Source organism: Xyrauchen texanus, chromosome 48 (assembly GCF_025860055.1).
Source record: "Xyrauchen texanus isolate HMW12.3.18 chromosome 48, RBS_HiC_50CHRs, whole genome shotgun sequence".
Taxonomy (NCBI): domain Eukaryota; kingdom Metazoa; phylum Chordata; class Actinopteri; order Cypriniformes; family Catostomidae; genus Xyrauchen; species Xyrauchen texanus.
Window position 1 is genome coordinate 4,276,090 of NC_068323.1, and position 27,611 is coordinate 4,303,700.

General features: G+C 40.4%; 2 protein-coding genes across 2 annotated transcripts in view; both read left to right on the forward strand.

Moving 5' to 3' along the window:
* LOC127639402 (uncharacterized) overlaps window positions 1–27,611 on the forward strand; it is a 122,189-nt gene that overhangs the window by 87,258 nt on the left and 7,320 nt on the right. The gene's annotated exons all lie outside the window — the stretch shown is intronic.
* Window positions 4,747–14,588, forward strand: LOC127639399 (uncharacterized). The gene is made up of 7 exons (XM_052121387.1): window positions 4,747–4,853; window positions 5,215–5,297; window positions 10,924–11,268; window positions 12,318–12,656; window positions 12,768–12,899; window positions 13,045–13,070; window positions 13,422–14,588. The coding sequence occupies exons 2-7, from the start codon at window positions 5,225–5,227 to the stop codon at window positions 13,464–13,466; spliced, it is 960 nt and encodes a 319-aa protein (XP_051977347.1). The 5' UTR covers window positions 4,747–4,853; window positions 5,215–5,224; the 3' UTR covers window positions 13,467–14,588.

A 27,611-nucleotide genomic window follows, 5' to 3' on the forward strand; every position in this document is an offset into this window, starting at 1 on the left:
TACAACTTACCAGGTTGCCCAGTCTCCTCACTGACCCTCTTCCAAGCGAGGTCCTTTTTGTTCTTGTCTCTGTAAAAATATGAAGTGGAATCAGTACAATTCTGGGTGACTGCTTACAGCAAGAATTAATTTTTCCTCCATAAGTTAGCTGTCAGTGATTTTGGAATGAAAGATTCGGCGGGAGTTTACGTCACTTTACCTCCTGAGTGACAGCAGGCAGCTAGGCTCCTGATTGGTTAGCGCTGCGATTGGCGCCAAAGTTCAGATTTTTCAACTCGGGCAGCAGAGCGAATTGGCGTCAAGCGGCGTGAATGCACAAAGTGCACCATTGCGCGTAGCGCCAGACGCTCAATTCGCGCCATTCGCGCGAACTAGACCTATGACGAAGCGTATTCGGCGTCTACCGCGCCGCGCTCGCCTCATTCAGCGCCGCAGGAATTTTTACGTCGTGCATGGCGTCTTTGCATTGACTTAACATTGAAATCACTCGCGCCTGACGCGCTATTCGCGTCCGGTGTGAACGCAGCATTAGGAACCTCATAATCAAGTCGTGCTTACCAAGGGACTTCCTGTCTACTGCGTTGTGGTGGGCTGCGATAGTAGAGACATACACTTTCAAGGTGGAGGGAGACAGCCTCCCCTGCAGGAATGAAAGCACTGACCGAACTGCGCATCTCTGCGGATCTTCGGCTCGGGAAGAACACCAATTTGCGAGCGAGCGCCACTTTAGAGCGTAAAGTTGCCTGGTGGAGGGAGCTCTGGCTTGATTGATCGTGTCTAAGAATGCAGGTGGTAGATCACTTAGATCTTCCACGTCACGTCCAGGGGCCAGACGTGGAGGTTCCAGAGGTCTGGGCACGGGTGCCAGAGGGTAACCTGTCCCTGAGAAAGAAGGTCCTTCCTCAGGGGGATTTTCCAGGGAGGTGATGTCACGAGGAGCATATGTTCCAAGAGCCAGGACCGAGTGGGCCAATAAGGAGCCACCAAGGTGACCTGTTCCACGTCCTTCCTGATCTTGCACAGCACCAGTGCAAGGAGGCTCACTGGGGAAATGCGTACTTAGCAGCCCCGGGGCCATATGTGAGCCTGTCTGTCCCGAGAGAAGCTTCTGTCAGGGAGTACCAGAGCGGGCAGTGAGAGTTGTCTTGGGAGGCAAAGAGATCTATCTGTGCCATGCCGAATTGTTCCCAGATCAACTGAACCACCTGGGGGTGGAGCCTCCACTCTCCACTTGGTGAAACCTGCTGCGACAGCACGTCCGCCGTCATGTTGCGGTTGCCAGGGATGTGAGTGGCGTGCAGCGACTTTAAAAAAAATATGTTTTGTATTTTTTCCAAGTCAAACAGTTTGTGATATTTTGACTATAATTGGTGTTAAAACAATTATAATTAAATTATTAAATGAAATCATACTCTACCTTAACCACAATGTATTTAAAAATGTATTGGTTTGTTATGAAAAAGAATGCTATTAAACATTTGCATTTAAAGTATAACTTTTTATTGTATATAAACAAAGTGCATATAAATCTATATTGGGGGGTGGGGTTCGCGTGACACGAGTGTCAAGTGAGCGTGTTCCGCAACTGCTTTCGGGTCCTTGAATAACATATAATGTGTGAGTAATGGCAGCCGGTGGACTTACTGGTGCCCTCCTAGGGTAAGATGGTGCCCCCTAGTGAGTTGGTGCCCTACAGAGAACTGCGTAGTATGCGTGTAGGGAGCAGCGGTACTGATAATAGAATACTGCACCATACCTTTATTGGTATTTGCCACTGCCAGCTCGGGAAGATGCTCATGGAAGTTTTTTTTTTTTTCTGTTCGGGCGTCATGTTCCGCCAATGGAGAGGCGCCCAAACGAGGTCTTCTGATTGGCCAAAATTCTCTGATCTCTGAACAGTGCCCGCCTCCTGCCTCTACAGATGCACAACTCACTTCTGCTCCAGTTTTACACAGACATGTGGTGCAAAAGGGAGAGCGTGCGAAAAACAGTGTTTGAGAATTGTAGCAGCAGATTCAAGCAGTTGTATTTTTGTACTTGTGTTTGTGCGAGAAAAAAATCAAAAGAAAAAATTTATTATTTGTGAGAAAATATTCTACAAGTGTACAACTCTCGTTGGATGAATTCACACACTGATTTGCGGATGAGCAGAATTTGTCTGTGACTTCACATGTTTTGATAACGTGTTTTGCACCATATTTACTGCAACTGTAGCACAAATGTGAGCGTATGAGTTTCTTAATTTAGAAAAGGAATTTGTGCACCTGCAATGAAGAATTTGAGAAGGTGTAACTGTTGTGTTTGTGGGAGAGAAAAAAAATCTTAAAAATAAACTTCTCTGTGACTTCAAATTTACTGATACACATCTAATCTCTACAACTACAAATAACACTTACACAGATGCTCATTTGATTTGCATCATAACGGCAGACACGTGGAGCAGATCTCCCTCCCCTCAAACTGGCTGAAATGACGAATGTGACTCCGCCTCCACGGACTCGTCATCATAATACGTTTTTTTTTTGACTGAGGATGGCATCTGTAAGTGCTCCGTTTCCAAGCCCTTTTTTGCCTTGTCCATGTGCGCCCGCAATACCACTAGTCACATGGATGAAAATGTTTCGGAACTATATGTTAGTGATAAATGCAACTGGAGATTCCTGGCCAGAAGCCAGAAAACGGGCTTTGCTTCTTCACTGCCTCGGAACGGAAGATCAGAGACTATTTTATACTTTGCCCAATACCGGTGACATTCTGGCAGATGCCGTTAAACCTCTTGAAGAGCATTTCACTCCAAAAAGAAATGTGGTAGACATGCATTCAGAAAACGAGTACAGCGAACAGATTTCATTTCTTACCTCTGTCTTCAGTAGACACGGCAATCCGACAACTCCAGTAAGTGACAACGGCCACAGTTCACTTCGCCAGAATTTGCTGCATTCCTGAATGAAACATTAAACACATTCGTACTTCAGTATATCACCCTGCTGCAAATGGAGCTATTGAACGTTTCCACAGAGTGCTTAAAAGTACGATTCAGTCAGCCATTCTACAATCAGCACCATGGAAAGTAACAGTGACTGACTCCCTGCAAATGTTCCGTGCTACCGCACATGCTGGAACGAAAATGCGCCCGCCTCAATGTTATGAGACCTCCTCCTTTTGTCATGAGCATACACAAATTCAGAGGCGTGTTTCAACATGGCTGGATGTCTCCGCCCGTGCTCAATGCTCGTGTGCTAGAGAAACGTCAAAGACGTGAGTAAGTTTGGTGTCTATTAGTCCCAGAAATTGACATGGACTTTTGTAAAAAAAAACAAAAAAACAACAACAACACTTTCATGAACATTGAAGTACTATTATAATGTTCATATAGTTTATTGTTTCTTTGCATTCATTTAATGTGCTGTTTTGTGATTCGCATACATGTGGAATTGTTGACACATAACAAATTTCATTTGTGTTTCATGCCCATTGTTGACTACAGAAATAATTCAAGTAAGTATATGTGATGGCCTTACATGAATACACCACTAGATGGAAATCAGTTCCTGGTGGTAGTGATGTAATGAGGGAGGAAAAGAGGAGAAAATAATTTTTGATTAAAGTTTCCTGAAGGAATATTTTTTGAGTCTTTCTTGTACATGAAGACATAACAGATAGCGCTTAGCTCAAATACACAACATAACCTTGTAATAACACTTCATAGTGACTTTCAACTTTGAAATATGACTTCTTTCCTTCCATTATAGCACATTCATATATTATCTTCTCTTTCTTTGAACCCAAAACGGGCTTTTATACACCTTGTACATGTAACGGCATATAACACAGCAGCATTTAAGATTTAAACAACATTTAACTAATATTTATCAAAGATCTCATAAGATGAGTAGTTTCACTTACCTCATCCAAGTAGTCAGTTCTATGGACTGGTGGGGATATCTGACCTTTTTAACCTCTCAAGTGCGTCACCCCAGTGAGAGACATCCCGACCAGTCAACAGAATTGCAGAGGGTTGTTGGTGGTCTTCTGTTGAGAGATGGACACAAGGAGAAAGGAAAGAGCAAAATGATGAATCATATCAAGTTTGGAATAGGTGAGTGATTAACAGCTCTGGCTCCAGCTCTATGATGTAAGGCCATTGGACCCGCCGGGTGAGCCGAAGAGTCGGAGGGGTGGGTGTAGGTGTAGTTCTCAAGGTGGGCCAAGTTCATGATTGGGTGGGCCACATCTGTGGAGCCGGTCCTGGTGATTATACATTAATATATAAACTACATGCTTAACATTAAGTTAAGTAAACTTGTTACAGCACAGGTCGGCAGCAATGCATATTTTTACTGTCGCTAAAGTTGCTTCCAGATAGATAACTTTCCCAACCATCACAGATGAAAATGAAGATCATCTTTTATTTGCTCTTTGTGTGTTTTGTGCTCTATGATGGTAAAACATTGTGACATTCTTCCTATTAATGATAAAACATTCACAAAATGACACAGCTTCATATTTATGAGCCCCAAATGTGTTTGTCTGTCGGTTCCGTGTTGGCCCATATGAATGTCACGGAGATTGTAATTATATTAAGATGATGTGAGTCTTTACTGCCCTCTAGAGGAAACACGACGTTCTGCGCGCAACGTGGTCTTACGTTACTTTCACTTTCATTTTGGCTGGAGCCCCCTCACACCGAGGTTGTGTCCGCCAAGTACTGTTACATTTTTGGATTGTAGTTGATTTTAAATGTTCTTTTAAGTTGCAAGTAACTTCCTAATTCATGAGTCTGAATCCTCGATGATCTGCTGCACCGATGGGTCGCTGTATTTTCATCGCTGTGTGGATTTTTCATGTGATTGGTAAGACGAATTCTGACATCATGTTTGCGATAAAACACAATGCACAAAAGTAAAAGTACCGCATTTTCACTCTTAACATGGTTTCAGTGCAAAAACGTGTTATTTCTTTATCATCGCTGTTAAAGATCGGCGATGATTTGAGGTGGAACGTGTTTGTGTGAAAACGACACGACACACCCTGTAAAATAAAAATGGCGTCACCGTCACGACCTCTTTATATTTTTAAAACATTTTTACAATTTGAAGAAAGTTCCCATTACAGCAGAGGAACACTTGAAGGCACAGTTCACACAAAAATGTAGATTCTCTCATCATTTATTCACCCTCATGCAACCCAGATGTTTATGACTTTCTTCTGCAGAACACAAATTATGATTTTTAGAAGAATATTTCGGCTCTGTTGGTCCACAATGCAAGTGAATGATGATGAGGCCCTTAACTGCGGTAAAGTTAGTCTTATGTTTGACATTATTTGGATATACAGGTTTTATACCCATTCAACTTCAAGATGTGACCTACAGATGTCAATCCGACTGCAGATTACTCCGAATGTTATTCCCTCTATTGCACAAGGTTTCTTTGTGGGAGTTTTTCTTTGGTAGTTTTTAAATAGAATATTAAATCCCTTAAAAGCCGGATGGTATGTGAAGCACAGTAATTATTAAATTGAAAAAGGCTATTATTTAAATAAATAGGTTGTCTGTATATGACTCATGCTAAAAAGTAAAGTGCCTGCCTTCATCTGCTACAGAGTATGCAATGCTCATATAGTGTATGAGCCAAGGATCTCTAAAGACGTGAGTGGTTTGCACAAGTTATTTTTCAAAATGGGAATGGAAACTTGAATGATTTTGAGATTATAATACTTACAAATAAGATTAAATCAATAAAATGTAAGTTATGATCTGGGGGGTTAAACATCACTCAAGCACATTAAACTGCAGAAGAAATCAGTTAAGCACCTGACACCCCCACACAAAATTGTGAGCTTATTATTGGCCAGGACCATCCAACTCGGCTACGCGATTCATTTCAGCCCAGCTCCGCCTCGTTTTTGCGGTATTCACTCCACCTCTGTACGCTTTACGGGCAGAGATCACGACTCTGCTTCTCAAGGACGTGATAGAGTCTGTCCCGCCAGCCGAGATGAAGAAGGGTTTCTACAGCCCTTACTTCTTCGTACCAAAAAAGTGGCAGGTTTCGACCAATCTTGGACTTGCGAGTTCTCAACCGGGCCTTACACAAATTCCAGTTCAAAATGCTTACGCAGAAACAGATTCTAACCTGCGTTCGACAGCTAGATTGGTTTAGACTTGAAGGACGCGTACTTCCATGTCTCCATCTTGCCTCGACACAGACCCTTCCTACGGTTCGAGTTCGACGGCCAGGCGTATCAGTACAAGATCCTCCCCTTTGGCCTGTCCCTGTCCCCTCGCGTCTTCTCCAAGGTCGCAGAGGCAGCCCTTGCCCCGCTCGGGAAGTGGGCATCCGCATACTCAATTACCTCGATGACTGGCTCATCCTGGCTCACTCTCGAGTGTTACTATGCGCTCACAGGGACCAGGTGCTCAGGCACCTCAGCTGCCTAGGGCTTCAGGTCAACTGGGAAAAGGTCAAGCTCGCCCCGGTTCAGAGCATCTCAGGAGTTATCCTCACGAGCAAGTGCACGCAGTCAGTGCTCAGGTGCCTCGCTCTCTTCAAGCCCGGCACAGCTGTTCCTCTAAAACAATTCCAGAGTCTCCTGGGGCATATGGCATCCTCAGCTGCGGTTGGGCCGCTCGGGTTGAAGCATATGAGACAGCTTCAGCACTGGCTTCAGACTTGAGTCCCGAGATGGGCATGGTGCCACGGCACATACCGTGTGATAATCACCCCCTCCTGCCATCAGACTTTCAACCCGTGGACAAACCTCTGTTTTCTGCGGACAGGAGTCCCCCTACAGCAGGTGTCCAGAAGTGTCATGGTCCCCACAGACACCTCTCAACTGGGTTGGGTCGCCGTGTGCAATGGGCATGCTGCTGTTGGCTCCTGGACTGAGCGGAGAGTGGAGGCTCCACCCCCAGGTAGTCCAGCTGATTTGGGGCCAATGCCTCCCAGGACAACTCTCACTGCCCACTCTGGTACTCCCTGACAGAAGCTCCTCTCAGGACAGACGCATTGGCACACAGCTGGCACAGGGGGCTGCGCAAGTACGCATTTCCCCCAGTCAGCCTTCTTGCACTGGTGCTGTGCAAGATCAGGTAGGACGAGGAACAAGTCACCTTGGTGGCTCCTTATTGGCCCACCCGGACTTGGTTCCCGGATCTCACACTCCTCGCGATACCACCTCCCTGGAAAATCCCCCTGGGGATGGGGCACCCTCTGGCACCCACGCCCAGACCTCTGGAACCTCCACGTCTGGCCCCTGGATGGGACGCGGAAGATCTGAGTGACCTACCACTTGCAGTCGTAGACATGATCAACCAAGCTAGAGCTCCCTCCACCAGGCCACATCCTCCAGCACATCATGGGGGATCCCGAGGCGTTCCCAGGCCAGCAGAGCGACTTAATCCCTCCAGCATGTTCCTCTGGGCCTCCTTACAGTTGGACATGCCCAAAACACCTCCGCAGGAAGGCGTCCAGGAGGCATGCTAATCAGATGCCTCAACTGGCTTCTTTCAATACGGAGGAGCAGTGGTTCTACTCCGAGCCCCTCTCGGATGACAGAGCTTTGCACCCTATCCCTTAGGGTGAGCCCAGACACCATATGATGAAAGCTCATTTCGGCCACTTGTATTCACAATCTTATTCTTTCAGTCAAAGCTCATGACCTTAGGTGAAGGTTGGAACGTGCACCGACTGGTTAATTGAGAGCTTTGCCTTCAGGCTCAGCTCCGCCTTCACCACCATGGTCTGGTACAGTGACCGCATTACTGCAGACACGGCACCGATCCACCATTATTCCAACTTTTCCTCACTCGTGAACAAGACCCCGAGATACTTGAACTCCTTCACTTGGGGCAGCTGCTCTCTCTCTACCTGAAGAGAGCAATCCACCCTTTTCCTGTAGAGAATTGCCTCAAACTTGGGAGTTTCTGACCCTCATCTCAGCCGCTTTACATTCGGCCGCAATCCTCCCGATGTACAAAACATACAGCAATTAAAAAGTAACAAGTAATACAAATGTGTGACATATTGAAATAGTCGTTATATTCAATCAGTGCTGGGCCACCAGGATCAAGTGAACATTGATAGTAAATAATATTTGATCAATGTTGACGTTAAAGTCATAAAGTCATCATACCAAATACTTCTCAAAGTCTACTTTAACTGTGTGGCCATTCACATAAGACTCGTTCTTGTGTTCAAACCAGCAGGATGGAGCGCAACAGAATAGGGAACACGGATCTCGAGACTCATTTTTAAATTTTTAATAGCTTTCAACGTAATTTAAAACACAACATAATGTGAGAAAAAGCAGCGCGGCGCAACGCAACGATTAAAGATGTCCCAATAGACCAACACTTAAAAATAATGCAGACAGAAAGCAAGACGGCATCCACTGTGAACAGCCCAGTGTGAATGCGATGCGGATTGTGTTGCGCACGTGAGGAGGGGATATACAGTGTGAATGTGATGTGGATTGTGTTGTGTGCATGAGGAGGGATATACAGTGTGAATGTGATGTGGATTGTGTTGTGTGCATGAGGAGGGATATACAGTGTGAATGTGATGTGGATTGTGTTGTGTGATGAGGAGGGATATACAGTGTGAATGTGATGTGGATTGTGTTGTGTGCATGAGGAGGGATATACAGTGTGAATGTGATGTGGATTGTGTTGTGTGCATGAGGAGGGATATACAGTGTGAATGTGATGTGGATTGTGTTGTGTGATGAGGAGGGATATACAGTGTGAATGTGATGTGGATTGTGTTGTGTGCATGAGGAGGGATATACAGTGTGAATGTGATGTGGATTGTGTTGCGTGCATGAGGAGGGATATACAGTGTGAATGTGATGTGGATTGTGTTGTGTGCATGAGGAGGGATATACAGTGTGAATGTGATGTGGATTGTGTTGTGTACATGAGGAGGGATATACAGTGTGAATGTGATGTGGATTGTGTTGTGTGCATGAGGAGGGATATACAGTGTGAATGTGATGTGGATTGTGTTGTGTACATGAGGAGGGATATACAGTGTGAATGTGATGTGGATTGTGTTGTGTGCATGAGGAGGGATATACAGTGTGAATGTGATGTGGATTGTGTTGAGTGCATGAGGAGGGATATACAGTGTGAATGTGATGTGGATTGTGTTGTGTGCATGAGGAGGGATATACAGTGTGAATGTGATGTGGATTGTGTTGTGTGCATGAGGAGGGATATACAGTGTGAATGTGATGTGGATTGTGTTGTGTGCATGAGGAGGGATATACAGTGTGAATGTGATGTGGATTGTGTTGTGTGCATGAGGAGGGATATACAGTGTGAATGTGATGTGGATTGTGTTGAGTGCATGAGGAGGGATATACAGTGTGAATGTGATGTGGATTGTGTTGTGTGCATGAGGAGGGATATACAGTGTGAATGTGATGTGGATTGTGTTGTGTGCATGAGGAGGGATATACAGTGTGAATGTGATGTGGATTGTGTTGTGTGCATGAGGAGGGATATACAGTGTGAATGTGATGTGGATTGTGTTGTGTGCATGAGGAGGGATATACAGTGTGAATGTGATGTGGATTGTGTTGTGTGCATGAGGAGGGATATACAGTGTGAATGTGATGTGGATTGTGTTGAGTGCATGAGGAGGGATATACAGTGTGAATGTGATGTGGATTGTGTTGTGTGCATGAGGAGGGATATACAGTGTGAATGTGATGTGGATTGTGTTGTGTGCATGAGGAGGGATATACAGTGTGAATGTGATGTGGATTGTGTTGTGTGCATGAGGAGGGATATACAGTGTGAATGTGATGTGGATTGTGTTGTGTGCATGAGGAGGGATATACAGTGTGAATGTGATGTGGATTGTGTTGCGTGCATGAGGAGGGATATACAGTGTGAATGTGATGTGGATTGTGTTGCGTACATGAGGAGGGATATACAGTGTGAATGTGATGTGGATTGTGTTGCGTGCATGAGGAGGGGATATACAGTGTGAATGTGATGTGGATTGTGTTGAGTGCATGAGGAGGGATATACAGTGTGAATGTGATGTGGATTGTGATGTGTGCATGAGGAGGGATATACAGTGTGAATGTGATGTGGATTGTGATGTGTGCATGAGGAGGGATATACAGTATGAATGTGATGTGGATTGTGTTGTGTGCATGAGGAGGGATATACAGTGTGAATGTGATGTGGATTGTGTTGTGTGCATGAGGAGAGATATACAGAGTGAATGTGATGTGGATTGTGTTGTGTACATGAGGAGGGGATATACAGTGTGAATGTGATGTGGATTGTGTTGTGTGCATGAGGAGGGATATACAGTGTGAATGTGATGTGGATTGTGTTGTGTGCATGAGGGGATATTGTGCATGGATCTGTACAAGAAATATTGAGAAAGATGTTAGTTTGTGTCATGAGTGAATGTTTTTGTTGTGTTTGTGTCATCTTGACAATATGACCTTGTAATTGGGGGTTGATGGGAAAGGAGGAGGCGAGAACCGCCTTGACGATATAAATAATAGCTTAATAGAAAACTGAACCAAAAATACAAACACACTCATTTGTCGGACAGCTGCCCGTAACTCTCTCTCTCTGTCCCACTGCAGTCTCCAGAGGGCCTTTTATCCCTTTCTGAGGCTTGATTAGCCTGATAAGGGGCCGGGTGTTTGGAATCACGACTCCCCCCGCCCCCTTTTCCCCATCTACCTGGATGAGGGAGGGGACAAGGGGAGGGAAATCAAAAAAATTAACTTCGGTCAGCCTTTATCCCTCTCGAGGGCTAATTAGCCTGATTAGGGGCCGGGTGTGTGGAATCACGACCTTGCCCCGCCCTGCCACAGACCTGTAAAATAATAATTTTCACAGTGTTTTCCTGTTGTGCATCTTGAAGAGTGACTGTTCATTTGTGTCTCCAGGTGTGTTTGATGTTGAAGAAATGAAGACGTCAGTGATGGAGGGAGATTCTCTGACTTTACACACTGCTGTTACTGGATTACACAATGACAAATCCAATTTTATTAAATTGTATTTTAATCTCAGTCTCATAGCTCTAATCAATGGAGATCTCAGTGTGTTGTGTACAGATGTGAAGTGTGCAGGTGGTTATAATGAGAGATTCAGAGACAGACTGAAGATGAACAATCAGACTGGATCTCTCACCATCAAGAACATCAGAATTACAGACTCTGGAGATTATCTACTACATACCATCATCAACAACATCATTAATGAGAAGACATTCACTGTTACTGTCAAACCTGGTGAGTCATTTAATGAGTGTTTAAAAGCAAATTTGATTAAATAATCTTCACTTTACCTGTTTATTAATTCACATAAATATAATCTCTTTCTCTAATCCAGTAACACAGTTCCTCATTATATTGACTCTTTTATTTCTTCTTCATTTGTGGTTTTAGTTCAAAGTTCAGAAGGTGTGATGAAGAATAATATGAACAATAATTGTATATTATATATTGCTACTTTCTCTGTGCTGGATTTAGATGATGTGGCAGTAAACGTGGTTCTTTATGCTCCACTGTCATCTTTTGAGTAACAGACAGTCCAATTTTATCCAACTTCTTGGACAAATCTAGGGACAAACTATTTCAGTGGAATGATTTAAAAGCAGTGGTGCCAACTCCTTCCCTTTCACACTGAACTTCTTCCTGTGTTCCTAGAAAAAAGGGTGTGAGACAACATTCAACATTTGTATTTTAACATTTCATTGAAATTCTGACTTGACTTTAACAAAACTATTAACAAACATATTTAAAATAAAAAAAAATAAAAAGTCAGACATGAAAATTGGATGCAGGAAAATATATTTAGATTTGACACCCATGAAATTAACTAGAATGTTCAATTAATTAATATCTCCATAAATAAAAATAGGAATATATCTTTGGTTATTGTGGAAAATAGTTTTGGAATATAAAATCTTAGATGAGTATAACAAAGTAATATTTTCTGACTTTATACAAACGATCTCAGAATATGAAGTGGAATTTAAATGACAGATAATCAATTAAAAATAAAGACTTTGCTTCTGAAATGACTCTGTAGAGGATAGCTGCATGCCCACTGATTTCAGATTTCCCGGGTCTGTTTGTTACACCGTAATATATTCAACTAGACTAAACTTCACACCATATATTAATATTACACAAGAAAATATTGTTAATCTGTGTATGTACTGATTTGAATAACAGCATGCTAATAATGATACACTTGGTCTCTTAATAACGTTCTGTCCTCTACTATGGTGGAGGTTTATTCACCCAAAAGAAGAAACTGTTCATGTGTGTTTCAGGAGTGTCTGGTGCTGAAATGAAGATAAAGTCGGTGATTGAAGGAGATTCTGTCACTCTACACACTGATGATACTGTAAAACAGGGAGATGTTGTGATGACGTGGTATTTCAATGACACTCGTATAGCTGAAATGAATGAAGATCCCAGTAAGAGCTGTACAGATGTGACGTGTGATGAAGGTGCTGAGAGATTCAGAGACAGACTGAAGATTGACCATCAGACTGGAGATCTCACTATCACAAACACCAGAACTACAGACTCTGGACTTTATCAACTAGAGATCAGCAGCAGTATCAGCAGCAGCTTCAGCGTAAAGAGCTTCAGTGTTAATGTCAGCGGTGAGGACGATTTCATCATTTAATGCAGATAATCAGATCTTCAGTTGTTATAAAGAGCTGATGATGATCACATTCAGTGACACTAATGACTGTCTCTCTTCATCATTACAGTATCAGACATAAAAACTCCAGATTCAGGTCGGTCTTCTGGTGCTGTAGCAGGAATATGTGTTGCTGTTGTTCTGGTTGTCGCTGTAGTTGATGCTGGTGTGATTTACTATCACTCAAAACATGGAATAATTGGCAAGTATTACATACAGCTGATATAAAAGAGAAACATTTTAGATTAAATGGGTAAAAAGACTCTTTAAATATGTGAATACGTTTATTTTTATACTCAAAACTAACTGACAATGAAAATGTGATTAATTGAGTTTTTATTCAACAGATATGGAGACGCAGCACAATGTTCAGGTAAGATACTTCAGTATGTGCATTACATCTTTCTGTCTCTGAATTTACAACAGATTCAGATCAGTTTGATTTCATCTGAAGCGTCTCAGAGATTATTTTCTGTGTTTTAGACAGTTTAACACACATATTCAGTATACGATACATCAGGTCCAAATATTGATATTATATGTTAAATGTACGCTGTAAACTGTGTTCCTTTATTCTCATATTTGTATCAAGCTCAACTTTAATGATTTATGCCAAAACAACAAACAAGCAGAAAACAAACATGAAGTAAAAATCATTGTCAATGTAATGCAGTAATTCATATTCATGATTAATGAGTCTCTGTGAATCTGTGTTTTCTTACAGGAGGATGAAAGAGAGAGGACAGGAAGAGAGAGAGGATGCAACTGAATGACTCGACAACAGTTTGTGCATCAGATGCATCATAAAGTGTCATTCATTAATGATGAGTTACATAAGTGGCGTGTGTAAGAAGGGGGCATGATGTGTGTTACATAAGTGGAGTGTGTGTGTAACAAGGGGGCATGATGGGGGTATTTGTAAATATACTGTAGATATCGATCGGGAATTCCTGCTGCTGTTCCGGTATAACGCTGCTCTGATCGAGGATCAGTTTCCCCAACTCAAATCCAAACCTCACTTACTATTGAGAAAGGGAAATCTGACTCGAGATCTTTCTCAGAATTTTGCTGCTTTTGGAAAGACTTGATGCTTAATAGACAAATTATTCAGTTTTACTGACATGAAACAAGAATCTCAAACACACTTTCTCTAGTCTTGAGTTGATTAATTCAGAATACTGAAACTTTCTGAACAGTGATGAATGTGTTTCATCAGATCATCTGAAGCGCTTCTCAAACATTTCAGTTCCAACATTTGATCAAATAAGAAGCAAATAAATGTTCCCTTTAATCTTTTATTTCACTAAAGCAACACACACGTGCCACAATGAGTAAAATCAATGTGCCTGAAGTTAATATAAAAATACAAATCAAAACCCTCATCTATGCATGTCATTATATTAATGATATTTATACTGTAGTTAATATAAAAAGACAACCAAAACCCTCATCTATGCATGTCATTATATTAATAACAAAATAATTAATTACACATAAAAGATAAATTAGTTTGAGCAATTTTATGAAAACTGAATCTAGTGTTTGAGAGTCGAGCAGGCCAGTTTAAATCTGCACATGAGATATCAGCACTCCACAATCCTGAAGCAATAATGTACACTCACCTAAAGGATTATTAGGAACACCTGTTCAATTTCTCATTAATGCAATTATCTAATCAACCAATCACATGGCAGTTGCTTCAATGCATTTAGGGGTGTGGTCCTGGTCAAGACAATCTCCTGAACTCCAAACTGAATGTTAGAATGGGAAAGAAAGGTGATTTAAGCAATTTTGAGCGTGGCATGGTTGGTGGTGCCAGACGGGCCGGTCTGAGTATTTCACAATCTGCTCAGTTACTGGGATTTTCACGCACAACCATTTCTAGGGTTTACAAAGAATGGTGTGAAAAGGAAAAACATCCAGTATGCGGCAGTCCTGTGGGCTGAAAATGCCTTGTTGATGCTAGAGGTCAGAGGAGAATGGGCCGACTGATTCAAGCTGATAGAAGAGCAACTTTGCCTGAAATAACCACTCATTACAACCGAGGTATGCAGCAAAGCATTTGTGAAGCCACAACACGCACAACCTTGAGGCGGATGGGCTACAACAGCAGAAGACCCCACCGGTACCACTCATCTCCACTACAAATAGGAAAAAAGAGGCTACAATTTGCAAGAGCTCACCAAAATTGGACAGTTGAAGACTGGAAAAATGTTGCCTGGTCTGATGAGTCTCGATTTCTGTTGAGACATTCAGATGGTAGAGTCAGAATTTGGCGTAAACAGAATGAGAACATGGATCCATCATGCCTTGTTACCACTGTGCAGGCTGGTGGTGGTGGTGTAATGGTGTGGGGGATGTTTTCTTGGCACACTTTAGGCCCCTTAGTGCCAATTGGGCATCGTTTATATGCCACGGCCTACCTGAGCATTGTTTCTGACCATGTCCATCCCTTTATGGTCACCATGTACCCATCCTCTGATGGCTACTTCCAGCAGGATAATGCACCATGTCACAAAAGCTCGAATCATTTCAAATTGGTTTCTTGAACATGACAATGAGTTCACTGTACTAAAATGGCCCCCACATTCACCAGATCTCAACCCAATAGAGCATCTTTGGGATGTGGTGGAACGGGAGCTTCGTGCCCTGGATGTGCATCCCACAAATCTCCATCAACTGCAAGATGCTATCCTAACAATATGGGCCAACATTTCTAAAGAATGCTTTCAGCACCTTGTTGAAGCAATGCCACGTAGGGGGTCAAACACAGTATTAGTATGTGTTCCTAATAATCCTTTAGGTGAGTGTATATGGACTTCTAAATAGTCTTAAACAAGCAAAGCTATATCAAACTTAATGAATTACAAATACAAAACAAGCTCTTTGAAATAAAGCATTAAATAACGAGAGATCAAATTATATATAATTATATTGTTTAATATTTTAAAGTAATTTTAAGTCTAGTTGTGCAGTTTGAGAATATCTGATCTATTTGAGTATTAATTTCTATATCATTCATCTATTGACAAGAAATATTGTGAACATGAGTGGAAGTATAAAATATACAAACCACTATCTACAGTACTGCCAAATAACCTCATTTTATATTCCTCATTATGTTTCTTTAATTTATTCTCCATGTGATGAACAAATGTCAAGTATTAGTTGAGAAACCCATTGAGTGCACTACAACTTTTACATTTATGCATTTGGCAGACGCTTTTATCCAAAGTGACTTACAGTGCACTTATTACAGGGACAATCCCCCCGGAACAACCTGGAGTTAAGTGCCTTACTCAAGGACACAATGGTGGTGGCTGTGGGGATAGAACCAGTGTCCTTCTGATTACCAGATTACCAGTTATGTGCTTTAGTCCACTACGCCACCACCACCACTTTTTTCCATTTGTCTTTGATATGTTTTGATATTATTGGAACATGTTACACGTCATCAGTGATCGTTCAGTGTTTGGTTTAGTGTAGTGGTCAGATGTGGGCTGATTTCCTAAAATCATTGCAGCCGTCATCAAGATCATCATAGAGATCATAATGTTGCATGTTAAAATCATTGCAGCTGTAATCAAGATCATCATAGAGATCATAATGTTGCATGTTAGTTTATATTCGAGCAACACTTGTCTTCCAGCACATATCGGTTATTAAGTAGAACTGAAGAGAGTTATTAATGGAGCTGTGAGACTACAGACTTATTACCTCCTTTATTAGTGACATAAATGTATTTATACCTATTCATTTAAATATAAAACTATTGCTGGTTATCTGTGTAAAGTTAAATTCAATTACACGGGATCATGACAGTGATTTTGAATGACTGACTATAACTTTACATAGATAAGATTATATCACATTAATATCATGTTTACATCTTGAGGTTATACTTTATAAAGACACACTTGCATTGAATAAGTGTCTTACTGTAAACATGAAATAATGGAGTTTGTGTTGGAATTTTCTTTTTATGGAAATCAACATTATGCCACATTTACTTTGTACATCAGCCTCATGACAAATACAAATGTTAGATTATAAAAACTTTTAATAAAGTTTTATACCAAATATCAAGTTTCTTTCATTGTACTCCATGTATTTGCCATTTTTTATCTTTATTGTTCAGAGTGTAAAAATTAAATATTTTACTTTGGTACTTATTTTAAATCATAATTAACTTTCAGCTTTCTTTTCTTTTTGAGTTACTGTGAAAGGGAAAATTATGTTTGTCCTCACTTTTTATGTTATTTGTATTTTACATGTATAACGTATTAAGTGTTTAAAACAATGTTAAAATACCGTTAGACTCCTCAGTCTCACAACAGTGTAACTCTATATGAAATAAATGGACATTATGAATGTTTTAATTTACACCATGTGGGAGATTTTATTTAAACTTTGTGTTTTGGAAATTATCAGTATAATCAGATTTTATTTTCAGTTAAATATCATAATTATGCTTTAAATATTGCTCACATTCTGTAATATAATGTCATCTTTACATCAATGCACTAAACCTTGAACATTTTAGGATTCATCCTTTGATCTTTCATTGAGAGCTGGAACAACTCACTCCTTACCAAACTGAAAGATCTTATAAACACATATTACTAATTTATCTCTAAAATTAACATGACATTATTTGCTTGTAAGACACAGTCTGCTGTCCTGTGCTCAAATGAGTATTTATAACAACTTATTGGGCAAAGAAAGAGGATCATTCATACTTTGAACACAAGATGGCGCTCTCTGCTTAGTGTGCAACTTTTAGGATGCATCCTTTTCACACACGAACACTTCCTGTATTTGTCTCCTGCTGAAGTATTAACATTTACCAAATATGTCCAATAGATAACCAGAGCAAAACATGCAAAATAATACTTGATGTGTTTCACGACGAGCTACAAAGTGACAATTAGTTGCATATAATTGGATCTATTTGTATCCTGCCAAACCCTCATCTATGCATGTCATTATTTAATGACATGCATACTGTCGTTAGTATAAACTTATCTGTAATCAAATTCAAGAGTAAAATAACTTTTTTTTTTTTTTTAAATCTAGTGATTCTTCTGGAAATATTGATGTCTGATTTTCACTTAAAAATGTTTTTAAATATCTGTAGTAACAACAGAAGGCAACATCAAGAATGATTCTTCCGGGAGCATTAAATAAAACACATGTAGAGACACACAAACACAAATCAGGGGAACACATGTCACACTAAAATAATGCAATACAAATTAAATTAACTAAACTACATAAAATATAACACAGAACACACCAATTTACATTACTGATATAAAACAATAAGAAGAAACATTCCTATTACCTTAAAATATAATCAAATGGCAGATTTCTTTTTATTTTACCATAATTTTAAAAATAAGGTTTATTTTCTGGTTAAACATGATATACATTTTTACCTTTAATCATATGATAAAATCATACTTTTACATCTAAATAATTGCTCGTATTGTTAATTTGAGTTTTTACTGTATTTGTTTGGTTAATTCTCCTGAACAATTCAACCCAGTTAACATAGTCACATTGTGACACATAAACAGATCGGATCATGTTGGTTGTGGTGACAAACCAAATTACATTGTTCAGATGTAAGTTTAAATTATTGTATGTTGTTGAACGAGTATGTTTGTTCCAGCGGACATATTTTAGTCATATCACAGCAGAGACACAACTGACTGAGTGATGACGCACACACTTACCTGATACTATTGGATACTGGCGTGTCCACTTTGGGAAATATAAACATTTAACATGACAGAGGAGAGTACACACCGGATATCACGAAATACTCAGGGGACCCGCCGCTCAGACGGGTGTTTTTACAGAGAAAACAGGATGTGTTTGACCACAATTTCACTATCATAGCAGCTGACTAAAGCCCCGTTCACACTGTCAGCGATTTGTAGCTGTTTTCAATGAGAGCTGGCGACTTCCGGCGACACGAGCGAAAGCGACCGTTAGCGGCAGGATGTGGGCGTGTCAAGCGACGTGACGTGGGAAGGATGTGTCCTCAATTTTCTTTTCTTTTTCTTATTTTTCTTAATCTATTGTCAATGCATAAAATGTATAATGCACTTACATTTATAAAATTGTTAATCTTTTTTGAATTCCCAATAAAAATATCAGCCTCGATGACGTATGCGGCCGACAAATGCGACCTTCGTAAATTACAGCTGATTAACTGCGTCTAACAAACAAATAATGTCACATTCATGTTAGAGATACATTTGTATGTGTAGGGGATCAGGCACGTGCACACATAGACATCAAAAGGGGCTTTTTATTCCTGGAGAGAAAGTGCCCTTTTTTCTGGGGTGTTTTTTTTTTTATTTGTTTTTTTTTATAATATATATTCCTTGCGCAGAATGCGCACAGCTTCCCTGTCAAGCAAATATATTTACTGAATACTGTATATAAATATCGGGTCAGGAGTTCTGAAGCGCTCCCATACAGTGTGTGTGTCTAATAACATCATCACAATCGATAAACTGATATGCAAATTAGGCGTCAACTAGTTAAAATGCGCATATTTGCATCTAATTGACAGGGCAATGCAGGTATAGATAAACAAAATAATTAAAGCATATCACCACAGAACGTCCCCAGTTAATGACTTACATACATCAAGAGTCTTTCCCCCTAAAATTTAGAAATCTAAATTGGTGAATTTAGAAGAAATCTACAGATGCAAACAGATGGAGGATAGGTTTAAAACAAACTCCATCTAAATGTGGATTTTGAAGGTTTTATTTGATGATGATGATACAGTCCTCCCTCAAATGTGAAACTAAGTCCATGTCACCATCAGTTATTGTGTGTGTGTATGCATAGCAATAATAATATTATATTTTTGTATAATATGTACATATTATGTATTTGATTAAAACATTCAGGCAATTCAGTATTCTGATGCTTGGTTTCAAATTATTAGTAAAACACGCCCCTCTGCTTGATGCAGTTATTTAGGTTATTCTAAATATATACTTGAAACTAGTAGCATAGAGAACATGCACATTGTGGCATGGTTTCCTTTGCTGCTCTATACACCTAGTGAATACTAAGGAGACCATGGTTTCTGTGTGAACTGATTATTTTGTAGACATCTTTTGAAAATGAAACAATTGCGTGAGTTTGAGGAAGATAAAATTAATTAACTTTTTAAAAAAATTTTTTAAAAAGGAAGTCAGAGTTGTGTTAATATATATACTTTTTTGTTTAAAAAAAGTAAAAAAATACGTAATTATGAGAAGTGCCCTTTTTTTCACTTGAGCCCCTGCCCCTCAAAATGTCTGTGCACGTCCCTGTAGGGGATTAAACTTGCCAGACGCGCTTAATCACGGATTCCAGATTTATTTGCACTAACACGAACAATGTCCAATACATCCCATAATTGTGTTACTGGAAGATGTGTCAAATGGCGTAAACAGCGGTCAGCAAAAAAAGAGACTTCCCTCTTTCACCCCCTCTCTTAGTCCCAAAACCAGAACAGGTGAACAGATTATATCACTTTGCTTCCTCCGCCCCCACCAGGTGCCTTGATTACCGTAAATGTCCTTTCGAAATAATATAACTACACCTGGATCTTACATACTGTAAAATAAAGTGCTACTGTTACTTTCTCAGTAAAATTAAACATTTAAAATATACTTTATTCACTTCAACAGTAAATGTCTGTTGTGTAAGTTTGAGCTGTTTTCCTGAGAAATGAGATAGTTGCTCATATACAGTATGAATGTGATGTGGATTGTGTTGTGTGGTGAAATGTAGCGTAAAGAGCACTTCGTTGAATGTTTGTAGGTGGCGCTATTGAGCCATTTTGCCACACCTTATTCCGAAACCCATATCAGATGTAAATGTTCGCCAATTCTGATGCGTGTGCAAAGTTTCTTTATTTTTGAGTATGTTTAGGCCCTCAAAATTGCGATTCATTTGGGGAGAAAAAACGCCTAGAACAACAATAGGGTACTTGCACCATCTGTGCTCGGTCCCTAATGATTAAAGGAACTATTACAATTACTCAACTTTGCTCTGTTCGGCAGTAGATCCTTAGCTTCATTTGGTCAACAACATGCTCCAGAAATGTATGCATTCCTGCATAAATGTAAAAACTAACATCAATGGCTCTACAGCATCATGATCCATGAACTCTGCACTGAAGAACCTGTTCAGGGCCTCAGCAACAACTTCATCCTCCATACAAAGAATCAGAGGCAGCTGAACTGAACCAATGAGGTCATTAGAGTGCTCGACCTGTAACACAATACAAATTACTGCATGTTTAAGGTAACATTTCTGAGTAGTTACTAAAGAGTCAATTTACCTGTAATGGTGATACCTGTGTGATGGAAAGTCTCTTCCTGTTAGTGAAGAAATGCAGCATAAACTTACCTAGTGTGTCTTGATAATATGCCATTTCTGACCATCTGCTGAACAAGTCTATGCTTTAACCTGAGAGATTTCTTCAAACCTCCTTTTTCTCAACCTAAATACAGGCTGGAGATCAGCTCTCAGGAAGGCTTTGGACTCCTCAGTGTATTAAGCAAACATTTTTCTATGGCTGGAAAACAGTGATCGAATACACAACTGTTACATAATACATTTTTATCTCATTTTATATCATATCTCAAGTTCTCCATCAACATCCCACTCCACCATTTCCTCAGATTTGCCATGTCCAACTGCTCAAAACATAACAGTTAATGCCCCTTGTAAATGACATCATCTCAAAGGTACAACACTAATAATACTCACAATTGTGTAGTCAAATGGGGCATCCAGCACCATGTACAATGCAGAATATACATGAACAACACGTCAGAATAAGGCAAACACAGAGTATTAATAAACCATAAATATACTGTACATCTTACCATCCTCATAAATATACCACAGTCATTTCCATACGGATGTAATATAATGGTTTCAAATTCATATTTTTACCTGTAAATCAAGGCCTGACTTTTCAGTCCATTTTCCAGGAATTATCCTTTATGCAATATCCCTGTCAGGTATGCAGGACAAATAAATCAATAACAATTGCTGTGTCAAATTATAAGTCTGTACAAGGTTATTATATAGATGATCAATTTTATTCCATTGAGTTTAATTACACACACACACACACACATATGTGTATATGTCAACAAGCTTCAATTCATTGTGTATATGAAATACTTTGATTGTCAAGACAGCACATCTACACTATAAATGCATTACAGTCTGCTTGGTTTATTATAAAGAGAGGAGAAACACTCAGTTGTTTCAGCATCTAAACGACATGATGAACTTAAGACGGTTTATAAACGTTCTTTACTGATTTCTTATATGAAGTGTAGTTAACCAGTTAGCAACGAAGTTATATCAAGACAATATGAAAAATTATCTAATCCTTAAAAAGCATACATTTTACTTTATTTACGGTAATAATAGTGCGCATGTGTGAGTCTGAGACTGCAGGTCTGAGGATAGATCCTCCTCATTCCGCAAGTGGGCGTTCCTACTGCTGTCACTCGTTATTGATCGACTGCACTATATGGCCTGCAGTAGGAACGGGGCGTTACTTTCACTTTCAGCATGTGAATATGAAGAATATCAACCGAGTTCGGGGATTATTGTCAGTTTTATTTATTTATTATTATCTTTAATTGTTGTTTCAAGTGTGAAAGTTACTGTTGTATGTATTCGTCTTGTTGCATTTCTTACATAGAAGACATTATTTTCTAAACAGCTCGAAGCCGCAGATGACAATTTACATTTTTCTCCAGAACATCGGATGAAAATGAAGATCATCTTTTATTTGCTCTTTGTGTGTTTTGTGCTCGATGATGGTAAGACATTGTTACATTCTTCCTATTAATGATGAAACATTCACAAACTGACACAGCTTCATATAATGATCCCGAATGTGTTTGTTTGTCGGTTCCGTGTTTCCATATGAATGAATGAGATTTAGGGTTTTATTATTAGGGTAAAATTATTGTTCTGTATTTAAAGATGAAAATGGCGCGATTTGTCCCGTATTTAAGCTGGTCAGATGTCATCAGGTGAAGTTGTTCCAGATCGTTAATTTAACATTGATATAAGGTGCAAATTTTGCATTGGGTGTGATAAATCAGGTCTGGGCTTTGTGCAGGCCACTCAATTTCTTCTACGTCAGACACACTAAATAAATCATATCCTTATGTACACAGGGGCATTTTCATGCTAAAATACAAAAGCACAGTGATAAAATGTAATATTAATTAAATAAGTTAGTGGTTAATGGGGGCCAGTTCCCCTCTGACTAACATCATGAATATAATGCCTATATTATTTATTTATATGCAGTGCAAGTCATGGTTTAAAATGAGTAAACCAAGTAAGTGTTAAGGGCCAGTGTTTATACAAAGATTTTGTATGAACTGTAAGATTAATTTGAGTTTTTTGTAAGACTAATGTCTTTGAAGTTCATCCTGGATTAACTGCAGAAGTTCACATAGATGCAATTTTTCTTTGTTAGTTGGCTGATGGAGGCTTTTGTTGGCAATTCATTGATAGTCTATGTGAGCCATTTCAATAGTGTAGTCCATCATTAGACCGAGGTGATGTAGGCAGAGATCCGTTAAGTGCATCGCAGTTCAACTGGCCGGTAATTTCAGTGATGTCTATAAGTCCAAGGTTCAGGCAATGACATCTGAAGTATCCCATGTCTTATGGTTGGACTTGGCATCAGTTGATCCTCTGAGGTCAATCGTAATAGACTGAAGTGATGTCTGGCTGGCACCGGCTGCATTTAGTCGACATCATCAATTCTGCTAAATAAAATTATTGTGACAATGTAAATATTTATAGATGTGAATTTGGATTAAGAACAAAGTTGTCTCTTTGTCCAGAGGACAAGTGTAATTAGACCAACTGCAGAGCTTTAATTGGTCAACTAACAGAAGAATATTTTCTTGACTATCTTGGAGTAGAATTATGATTTACCTTCATTGGTATTAACCAAACTCTTTAATTAGAAGGGGGTGTCACATATTTTTGTCCATATACTGTATGATGCACATTGTTTTAGGTTACCTGGTGAAATATTTTTATCAGGATACACTGAAGAAAATCCCCTAAAAATGCAGCAATTTGTACAGATTGTGTGCATGACAGTGTGAATGTGATGTGGATTGTGTTGTGTGCGTGAGGAGGGATATACAGTGTGAATGTGATGTGGATTGTGTTGCGTGCATGAGGAGGGATATACAGTGTGAATGTGATGTGTGCATGAGGAGGGATATACAGTATGAATGTGATGTGGATTGTGTTGTGTGCATGAGGAGGGATATACAGTGTGAATGTGATGTGGATTGTGTTGTGTGCATGAGGAGGGGATATACAGTATGAATGTGATGTGGATTGTGTTGTGTGCATGAGGAGGGATATACAGTGTGAATGTGATGTGGATTGTGTTGTGTGTATGAGGAGGGGATATACAGTGTGAATGTGATGTGGATTGTGTTGTGTGCATGAGGAGGGATATACAGTGTGAATGTGATGTGGATTGTGTTGTGTGTATGAGGAGGGGATATACAGTGTGAATGTGATGTGGATTGTGTTGTGTGCATGAGGAGGGATATACAGTATGAATGTGATGTGGATTGTGTTGCGTACATGAGGAGGGATATACAGTGTGAATGTGATGTGGATTGTGTTGTGTGCATGAGGAGGGATATACAGTGTGAATGTGATGTGGATTGTGTTGTGTGCATGAGGAGGGATATACAGTGTGAATGTGATGTGTGCATGAGGAGGGATATACAGTATGAATGTGATGTGGATTGTGTTGCGTACATGAGGAGGGATATACAGTGTGAATGTGATGTGGATTGTGTTGTGTGCATGAGGAGGGATATACAGTGTGAATGTGATGTGGATTGTGTTGTGTACATGAGGAGGGATATACAGTGTGAATGTGATGTGGATTGTGTTGTGTGCATGAGGAGGGATATACAGTGTGAATGTGATGTGGATTGTGTTGTGTGCATGAGGAGGGATATACAGTGTGAATGTGATGTGGATTGTGTTGTGTACATGAGGAGGGATATACAGTGTGAATGTGATGTGGATTGTGTTGTGTGCATGAGGAGGGATATACAGTGTGAATGTGATGTGGATTGTGTTGCGTGCATGAGGAGGGATATACAGTGTGAATGTGATGTGGATTGTGTTGCGTGCATGAGGAGGGATATACAGTGTGAATGTGATGTGGATTGTGTTGTGTACATGAGGAGGGATATACAGTGTGAATGTGATGTGGATTGTGTTGTGTGCATGAGGAGGGATATACAGTGTGAAAGTGATGTGGATTGTGTTGCGTGCATGAGGAGGGATATACAGTGTGAATGTGATGTGGATTGTGTTGAGTGCATGAGGAGGGGATATACAGTGTGAATGTGATGTGGATTGTGTTGTGTGCATGAGGAGGGATATACAGTGTGAATGTGATGTGGATTGTGTCGCGTGCATGAGGAGGGATATACAGTGTGAATGTGATGTGGATTGTGTCGCGTGCATGAGGAGGGATATACAGTGTGAATGTGATGTGGATTGTGTTGCGTGCATGAGGAGGGGATATACAGTGTGAATGTGATGTGGATTGTGTTGAGTGCATGAGGAGGGATATACAGTGTGAATGTGATGTGGATTGTGTTGAGTGCATGAGGAGGGGATATACAGTGTGAATGTGATGTGGATTGTGTTGTGTGCATGAGGAGGGATATACAGTGTGAATGTGATGTGGATTGTGTCGCGTGCATGAGGAGGGAGGGATATACAGTGTGAATGTGATGTGGATTGTGTCGCGTGCATGAGGAGGGATATACAGTGTGAATGTGATGTGGATTGTGTCGCATGCATGAGGAGGGATATACAGTGTGAATGTGATGTGGATTGTGTTGAGTGCATGAGGAGGGATATACAGTGTGAATGTGATGTGGATTGTGTCGCATGCATGAGGAGGGATATACAGTGTGAATGTGATGTGGATTGTGTTGAGTGCATGAGGAGGGATATACAGTGTGAATGTGATGTGGATTGTGTTGTGTGCATGAGGAGGGATATACAGTGTGAATGTGATGTGGATTGTGTTGAGTGCATGAGGAGGGATATACAGTGTGAATGTGATGTGGATTGTGTTGAGTGCATGAGGAGGGATATACAGTGTGAATGTGATGTGGATTGTGTTGTGTGCGTGAGGAGGGATATACAGTGTGAATGTGATGTGGATTGTGTCGCGTGCATGAGGAGGGATATACAGTATCAATGTGATGTGGATTGTGTCGCGTGCATGAGGAGGGATATACAGTGTGAATGTGATGTGGATTGTGTCGCGTGCATGAGGAGGGATATACAGTGTCAATGTGATGTGGATTGTGTTGTGTGCATGAGGAGGGGATATACAGTGTGAATGTGATGTGGATTGTGTTGCGTGAATGAGGAGGGGATATACAGTGTGAATGTGATGTGGATTGTGTTGCGTGGATTGTGTTGTGTGCATGAGGAGGGATATACAGTGTGAATGCGATGTGGATTGTGTTGTGTACATGAGGAGGGATATACAGTGTGAATGCGATGTGGATTGTGTTGTGTACATGAGGAGGGATATACAGTGTGAATGTGATGTGGATTGTGTTGTGTACATGAGGAGGGATATACAGTGTGAATGTGATGTGGATTGTGTTGTGTACATGAGGAGGGATATACAGTGTGAATGTGATGTGGATTGTGTTGTGTACATGAGGAGGGATATACAGTGTGAATGTGATGTGGATTGTGTTGTGTACGTGAGGAGGGATATACAGTGTGAATGTGATGTGGATTGTGTTGTGTGCGTGAGGAGGGATATACAGTGTGAATGTGATGTGGATTGTGTTGTGTGCGTGAGGAGGGATATACAGTGTGAATGTGATGTGGATTGTGTTGTGTGCATGAGGAGGGATATACAGTGTGAATGTGATGCGGATTGTGTTGTGTACATGAGGAGGGATATACAGTGTGAATGTGATGTGGATTGTGTTGTGTACGTGAGGAGGGATATACAGTGTGAATGTGATGTGGATTGTGTTGTGTGCGTGAGGAGGGATATACAGTGTGAATGTGATGTGGATTGTGTTGTGTGCGTGAGGAGGGATATACAGTGTGAATGTGATGTGGATTGTGTTGTGTACATGAGGAGGGATATACAGTGTGAATGTGATGTGGATTGTGTTGTGTACATGAGGAGGGATATACAGTGTGAATGTGATGTGGATTGTGTTGTGTACATGTGGAGGGATATACAGTGTGAATGTGATGTGGATTGTGTTGTGTGCATGAGGAGGGATATACAGTGTGAATGTGATGTGGGTTGTGTTGTGTACATGTGGAGGGATATACAGTGTGAATGTGATGTGGATTGTGTTGTGTGCATGAGGAGGGATATACAGTGTGAATGTGATGTGGATTGTGTTGTGTACATGAGGAGGGATATACAGTGTGAATGTGATGTGGATTGTGTTGTGTGCATGAGGAGGGATATACAGTGTGAATGTGATGTGGATTGTGTTGTGTGCGTGAGGAGGGATATACAGTGTGAATGTGATGTGGATTGTGTTGGGTACATGAGGAGGGATATACAGTGTGAATGTGATGTGGATTGTGTTGTGTGCATGAGGAGGGATATACAGTGTGAATGTGATGTGGATTGTGTTGTGTGCATGAGGAGGGATATACAGTGTGAATGTGATGTGGATTGTGTTGTGCACATGAGGAGGGATATACAGTGTGAATGTGATGTGGATTGTGTTGTGCACATGAGGAGGGATATACAGTATTTCTGTGATGTGGATTGTGTTGCGTGTACAATAGATGT